Below are 8,444 nucleotides of genomic sequence, written 5' to 3' on the forward strand. Positions count from 1 at the left end.
ATGCCATTGATTCACTCGCAATGTCAGGCTATTCCAGAGGTTTCTGTAAGAATATTTTTGGCAAATTTCTAGCATGTTATTGTTTTTTGTAGTTCTCAAAATTGTGAATTTGTGTCTACAGAAAAAAAAAAAACGTACCCCTTCACAAAAATGTTATACGATAAACAAAAGGGACATAATCATGAAAGAAAATGTTTGACAATTTTCAGATTTACTTCTTTTATCAAATGTGCTTCATTCTCTTGGGATCCTTGGTTGGAGAGCAATGCTCTGCTGTGGCCTAGCTGAACATACTGGGTAAGACAGCGACAAGTAGCTAGCTCACAGTAGGGCAATGCTTTCAAGCCTACCTGCCTATGTATGCTTTTCAACAATGGAAACCAAGATAATGAAGCAAATTAGAGAACAGAAGTTGGAAAAATGATAAATTACATGTCCTATCTGAATCATGAAAGTATAATTTTGACTTTACTGTCCCTTTAATGCCATTGTTCCCCTGCAAGTCTTTGAGTATGGGTTGATTGTGTGTGCAATTTCAAGAAGCTCAATGAATAGAAGATTGTTTGGAGAATAGATCTGGACAAGGACCTAAGTGTGAGGAGGGAGAGGCAATAATTAAAAATGAAATATAATATTGTTATGGTTTTAATTAAATAAAACTATTTATATTATTATTAAGGAAATAATTTTTCTCCTTCCAATAAAGTACATCTGAAAAGTTGATAAAATTATGAATGATTAACCTTTTAAACTGGAGATAGTTCACCCCCAATAATTTCTTTAATTTTAATGAGCAATCTATGCATATCTAACGATATATAACCAAATCATTAACAGTGTTCTCCACAGGAAATGTTACCAGCCGGGTGGCATTATGAAGTAACCGGGTGGCGGCAGTGTAATATTTTCTAATTTTGTATCATTTTCTGCTATCCCAAGCATAAACTAAATGCATGATTTAACAAATATATTTAAAGGGACAGTCTAGTCATAAAAAAAAACAAAAAAAAAAACCTTTCATGATTAAGATAGGGCATGCAATTTTAAACAATTTTCTAATTTACTTTTATCATCAAATGTGCTTTGTTCTCTTGGTATTCTCTCAATAGCTACACCTAGGAAGGCTCATATGCTAATTTCCAAGCCCTTGAATGCCGCCTCTTATCTCAGTGCATTTTGAGTCTGTTATAGCTATATGGTGCTAGTTCACGTGTGCCACAGATAACGGACTAGCTAAAGTGCAAGTCTGTCAAAAGAACTGAAATAAGGGGGCAGTCTGCAGAGGTTTAGATACAAGGTAATCAGAAGTAAAAAGTATATAAATATAACAATGTTGGTTATGCAAAACGGGGTATGGGTAAGAAAGGGATTGTATATCTTTTTAAAACAAACACTTTCAGGTACACTGTCCTTTAATGATAATGTGTGCAATAAAAATTAAACATTTTAATATGAGCTAACTTTAGTTTGAAGGGACATGAAACTATTTTTTTCTTTCATGATTCAGATAGGAGCATAAAATTTTAAACAACTTTCCACTTTACTTATATTAACAAGTTTGCTTAATTCTCTTGGTATCATTTATTGAAGGAGCAGCAATGCACTACTGGGAGTTAGCTAAACACAATGATAAGCCGTTCACAAGAGGCATATATATGTGCAGCCACCAATAAGCATATCTAGATATGCTTTTCTAAAAAACGAAAACATAAAAATGAAGCAAATTAAACCACAGAAGTAAATGGGAAAGTTGTTTAAAATTGTATGCTCTGTTTGAATCATGAAAAAAAAAAAACACACACACTTGAGTTTTGTGGCCCTTTAATATAGTCTATAATTTTAGCCCGGGTGGTCAGTAAAATCAGCTGGCCGTGCACCCGCTAAAAAGATCCTGGGGAGAACATTGAATAATAAATGGTCTGATATAAATGGAAAGATAATCTGCAAAGTTATTACCCTAAAACCATAATTTAACCCTTTCGTGCCAGGGTTAACGTGTCTACATCGGAACAACTGTTCCGATGCAAACAAATTGAAATCTCGCGATCGTGATCACGAGATTTCAATGATGGGATCGTGTCAGGGGGGTGTGCCTAGGATGCTATTCATGACCTCCAGACCGCAATCTCATCAGGGAAGCGCCAGTGGCTTCAGGAAAGCCAAGCGCTTAGGACGTTGTATTCCGTCCATCGGCGCTAAAGCCCAGCAAAATTCGGACGGAATACAACGTTAAAAGGTTAAATCCGTTTAACCGACTAGTTAAAGTGATGGTAAACATCCTAGCGTTTGAAATAAAGGGGACTTTCAGTTATGAAGTATAAAATATGCTGAAAGTTCCTTTATTTCTTTGAATCATTCGCTGCACTGAGCTCCTCAGGCAGCCCACGGCAGAACACTATTTTGCTGTGAAGTGACATTTCCACCTCTTAGCCAATAACCGTGCAGGCAACCTGGCGCCAAGCCAGATAGAACGCACAACTATTTGCCAAGAGGTGGAAACGTCACCTCTGAGCAAAATAGCTTTCTGCCGTGGGCAGCCTGAGGAGCTCAGTGTGGTGAACTCTTAAAACAAATAAAGGAACTTTTAGCATGATGTATTTTATACTTCATGACTGAAAGTCCCCTTTATTTGTTCCACTGGTAAATCCTAATGTTTCAAAACGCAAGGATTTACCATCACTTTAAATTGTGATTTCAATCATGATGTTAATTCGATTTAAATCAAATCCACTCTGAAAGTAGAAAGCCATCATACCCGCAAAAGGTATTTTACCAGCAAAAAGTGCCACTTGTGTAGGTAGAAGGCTTTTGTTTTGTTTTTTATTAAAAAAAAAACTATGGACTACTGTGCAATTGTAAGGCAAGCAATCCTTGCAACCTTCACCTCAGCAGCACACTCACCGTATGAAAGAAACTAAACAAGCGTAAGGTTGTTTTGTCTTAGACTGTGAAGGTGCTGCCGAGGGGAAAGTTGCAACTGACAGAATGGCTTGTTACGTAAAATAAAAAAAAAAAAAAGAGATGCTTACAAGGGGGTCGGCCAGCACCAGGAGTCGGGTGGCACTATTGCAGGTTACAGATTGAAAATGTTGTTTTCAATACTTTTTTGGGTGTATTGCGGCAAACTGTTAATGTTTTTTTGTTTCTGCAAATTTTTATTTTTTTTAAATGCTTATTCTCACTTTAGGCGGAAAAAAAAAAATAATCAATATCATAGTTTAAATGATTCATACCCTATTTCTGCAGACTTTAGCTAGCCCCAATTCATGCAGCCAGTGACGGCAGCCAAGTCCTTTTTTTGTATTGTTGTGCTTTGGAGTGTTAATTTGCCTCAGGAGGAAGACAATGCACATGTGATAGGTATGTTTCATGATATATACATAGATGAAAATATTAATAACTACCTGCAATTTGTCCTCTAGGAACTGGAACTTAAAGGGACAGTAAACCTAAAAAATAATGTTATATAATTCTGCACATAGTGCAGAATTATATCACATTATTTTAGTGCTATCATTATAAAACCTTTTTTTTCCCCCCATTTTAATTTTTTTAAAATATGCCCGTTTTACAGACCCGATCTCTGCTCTCTGCTGAGCGGGTCTGTTTTTTTTTACACAGCGCATCGGGCCAGCTGTATAGTCACAGCCCGGCCCGACCGCGCCATAACATTAAGTGCAGCTCGCTCCTGCTATGTCGGACAGCAGGAGCGAGCTGCACTTAATGTTATGGCGCGGTCGGGCCGGGCTGTGACTATACAGCTGGCCCGATGCGCTGTGTAAAAAAAAACAGACCCACTCAGCAGAGAGCAGGTCTGTAAAACGGGCATATTTTTAAAAAATTCAAATGGAAAAAAAGGTTTTATAAATGATAGTACTAAAATAATGTTATATAATTCTGCACTATGTGCAGAATTATATAACATTATTTTTTAGGTTTACTGACACTTTAAAGGGACAGTAAACGTAAAAAATAATGTTACATAAAATATTATCTTAGCGACAGATTGAAAAACCAAAAGCTTTGAAAGAATTTATCCCCCAAACTTACACTTACCTTGATTCTTCTCCAGGCTCTCCTAATTGGGTCTTCTTTTCAAAAGCGCTTCACAGTGCACTGTCTAATCACAGCGTGCCCTACTGAGCTAAATGTAGCGCACTCCCACTTTAGTCTGGTATCGAGCTACATTTAGCTCAATAGCGTGATGCGATTAGACATTGCGCCCGTGAAACATGTTTGATGATCTGATCTGATTAAAAGAGCCTGGAGATGAAACTAGGTAAGTGTACATTTGGGGGATAAAATCTCTCAAAGCTTTTGTTTTTTCAATCTGTCGCTAAGAGAATGTTACATAATTTTGCACTCTGCATAATTATGTAACAATATTTTTGTCCCTTTAAAGTACCAATCCAATGCTACTTTAAATAAGAACATATAAATTGGGTATTGTTACTTTTTGCATTAAAGGGTCATTATTAGTGATAACAGCATATCATTTTATAACTAGCAACTGGCGCTGCTGAATGGATCAGCTTGCAGTTTCCACTCGGGATAAGCAGTGCTCTGCGGCTCCCAAAAAGCATTCTATGTGTGAAATGACTTCTATTATCAAGTGTACTTTGTTCTCTTGGTATTATTTATTGAAAAGCATTTTTAGGCAGCTTGCTGAGCAGCAACGCACAGGTGGGAGTTAGTTGTTGATTTGTGGCTTTGCACATATGCTTCTTGTCATTGGCTCACCAAATTAGTTCAGCTCGCTCACGGTAGAGCATTGCAGTTTAAAGGGATGGTAAACTTAAAGCAATGTCTAATTCTCATACGATTCTAAAATAAAATAAACATGAGTTTAAGTCATGAAAAATTACAATGTTCAATTGTAATACCTTTATTCAGCTACTATATACTGGTACCCACCGACGATAATTGCGTGGTCCAATGAAATCCGTAGGGTTTGGCATTTTAGCATAGAAAAATATGTGATTCCTTTACGCATGCGTTAGTGACATCATGCAGCTTCTGATCTTTGCTAAAATGTCAAAACGCCACAGATTTCATTGGACCATGCAATTATCGTCATTTAAAAAAAGTGTTTTGTCACGGGGCTGTCGGCGGTTACCAGTTTATAGTAGCTGTTGCGTTCAGAATAAAAAAGGTATTACAATTGAACATTGTAATTTTTCATGACTTAAAGGGACACTGTACCCAAAATTTTTCTTTCGTGATTCAGATTGAGCATGAAATTTTAAGCAACTTTCTAATTTACTCTTATTATCAAATTTTCTTCATTCTCTCTGTATCTTTATTTGAAATGCAAGAATGTAAGTGTAGATGCCGGCCCATTTTTGGTGAACAACCTGGGTTTTCCTTGCTGATTGGTGGATAAATTCATCCACCAATAAAAAAGTGCTGTCCAGAGTACTGAAACCAAAAAAAAAGCTTAGATGCCTTCTTTTTCAAATAATGATAGCAAGAGAACGAAGAAAAATTGATAATAGGAGTAAATTAGAAAGTTGCTTAAAATTGCATGCTCTATCTGAATTACAAAAGAAAAATTTTTGGTACAGTGTCCCTTTAAACTCATGTTTATTTTTATTTTAGAATCGTATAAGAATTAGACATTGCTTTAAAAAGGGACACTGAACCCAATTTTTTTCTTTAGTGATTCAGATAGAGCAGGCAATTTTAAGCAACTTTCTAATTTACTCCTATTATCAATTTTTCTTCGTTCTCTTGCTATCTTTATTTTAAAAAGAAGGCATCTAAGCTATTTGTGGTTCAGAACCCTGGACAGCACTTGTTTATTGGTGGGTGAATTTATCCACCAATCAGCATGAACAACTCAGGTTGTTCATCAGAAATGGGCCGGCATCTAAACTCACATTCTTGCATTTCAAATAAAGATACCAAGAGAATGAAGAAATTTTGATAATAGGAGTAAATTAGAAAGTTGCTTAAAAATTCATGCTTTGAATCACGAAAGAAAAAAATTGGGTTAATTTTCCCTTTAAGTTTACCATCACTTTAACTGCTTTGCATAGTAGTATGCAAGCAATAGTGTAATTATAAAATGTTCTTACCCATTAAAGCATTTTAATTTTTTAACTTTGTTACGTTAACATGTTGTTAATTACCATTGATGAGCACTGCTAAAGTTTTACACACAACTACAACTAGCAACATAACCTATTTATAATTATTATTGCTGATTGTTAATTGTCCCTCTGGCTATATTCAGCATTCACTTGCTTATGTAAAAATGATTGCCACCCACTGGCTTTCAAGGGAGCAGATATGTTACATAATATAAGAAAAACAGAAAGCTCAGTTTGTTTTTTTTCAGAAAACTTCAGAAGTGCTTACCTTTATTAGAGATTTTAACAAACTAGACAATATAAAAATAAAAAGTGATGACAAGGGCTGCTTTCCCCTTTAATAATTGGATGTGTAACTCATACAACACTATGCTAAGCTCAAAGCCTAGACAGTCATTTCTGCATACACACCATGCACTTGCTTTCCTTTTGATCAGGATTGGGCACGATAAGATACTTACCAATCAGCAGCTAAATACTGAGATTGACACCAAGGGTGCTAATATATTTTATATAAACAACATTTTAAGTCTAACTTGAAAGGAGTGCGACTGACTGGCACACACACTGTGCACAAGAGTATAATAACCAATAAGCAGATGACACTGATCTTCAAAATACATAGAACTAATGCTTCCAAAATTTGACTCCTGTCTCCTAACTTTCAGGGTTACTGCCTAAATCTATACGTCCATTCAGCCATATCTGGCTCTTAGAATTGCAATACACTTGCCAGGTGTTTTCCACAACAATCTCATATTATTAACATCACCTTGTCACCCCCTGCCTTGTTATACTAAAGCATGAGACAACAGTAGCTCCAGAGGAGAAGCGTCACCTGCACAGTGTGTAGATTAGCTAATGTATGAAATAAGCACAGCACTAATGGCAAGTAGCACCTTACGCTGTGTGTTCGGGAACAACAACAGGATAGGTGACATAAACAAGCAGATACCAGAAGGTTACATGGGATTGGAGGGTCAGCATGAGGGAAGCTGTCACACCTTGAGGTGTCAGCGGAGGACGCAGTGATGTTAAGCGTGCTCAACACATGGGGTCACTCATACTCACTCCTGTCAGCAGCTGTTGGAGGTGCGGCAGGCACAGAGGGAATCCCCGCAGCCTTCGTCTGTAATTCGCCGTTCTCTTCAACGATCATCTCCCGCCGCCTCTTCTTCTCCTTGTCGCGCTTCTCACGGGGCTTCTTGGATTTGTCAGACGATGAAATGTCCCTTGAAGACTGTTGCGGTAAACGAGAAGGGCCGGGCAGAGGGAGGGACGAGTTGGTGCTGCTGCTAGCTGCGGCCGGGAAACTCCATGTTCCAGTAATGCCAAAGCCAGATCCCGGACGATTACTCCCTCCTCCCTCACCATTCACTCGCTTAGGCTTCAAGCTCTTGTCATCCGTCCGAATCTTCTTAGCTGGATGTATATCGTGGCTCGTGGAAGGGGGAGGCGGCGGTTGAGATCTGCCCTCTGAGCCGCCCTTCATACCCATAACATCCTTGGGCTTCGTGTCTTGTTTATCAGTTGTCGCAGCACGAACGGAACTCCACAGCTCCGCCATTTTGGGCTCCTGCGATCCCCTGACTCCGCCGCCGAGCTGCCAGAAACCAGTAGGCGGGACTTAGCCAACTAAACCAATAGTATTTCGTGGAAGGGGTGGTACTGTTAATATTCTACCCAATAGCATATCTATAAGGGCGGCCCCATCTACGTGACGCCAGATCTGAAGTCAGATATACGCATGAGACTCGGGTCCATTTTGTTAGAAGCTCTAGGAGCATGATTGTGGCAGGTTGGTTTTGTCACAGCTATAGTTTAAGGGGTGTGTTAGACGGAGGCGTGGCTGTGTTTGTATTGAAATAATCTGTTCGACCTAAACGCTTCATTATAGGTATTTCGAAACAATGTTTTGTCTAAGAGAATTGTTGTTATGATTATTCTGGGAGTCTCGCTATTGGCGGCGAACACACAGAATTGTGTTAACATGGCGCACGTTTCTGTTTGTAACTGTTTCCTTCATTCAAAATTTACAAGTGTTGGCGGCAAAACTTGTTGCGCGTGACGTACGTGAAACGATTGCTGTCCCAGTAAATTTTATTTTAATGTCTTTTTTTTGTATATATATTTTTTGTAAACTAATTATATAAACTTGCAAATAGACTATTAAAATACTCCGTAATCGCGTTAACAAATGCTATGGACTTTATATGAAAGCGTTGTGTAGCAGGTGAGAGACTAATATGCTTTTGCTATTAATTAAAACGTTTTATTTTACTGCTTGTTATAGAATTTCAACTAAAGGTTTTGTTAAAACATTTTTTTTATTTAGAGTAAAATTCCTAAAAT

At 37.8% G+C, this 8,444-nt stretch overlaps 1 protein-coding gene across 1 annotated transcript in view; it reads right to left on the reverse strand.

The window, feature by feature from the left end:
- Positions 1 to 7,694, reverse strand: part of RSBN1L (round spermatid basic protein 1 like) — a gene marked incomplete in the record, with an annotated part of 431,851 nt that extends 424,157 nt beyond the window's left edge. Inside the window, 1 exon segment of the mRNA XM_053716531.1 lies at positions 7,164 to 7,694. Within this exon segment, the coding sequence (XP_053572506.1) occupies positions 7,164 to 7,659 (496 nt within the window).
- Positions 7,695 to 8,444: the final 750 nt, after the last annotated feature.

This window comes from Bombina bombina, chromosome 6, assembly GCF_027579735.1.
Source record: "Bombina bombina isolate aBomBom1 chromosome 6, aBomBom1.pri, whole genome shotgun sequence".
Lineage (NCBI taxonomy): Eukaryota > Metazoa > Chordata > Amphibia > Anura > Bombinatoridae > Bombina > Bombina bombina.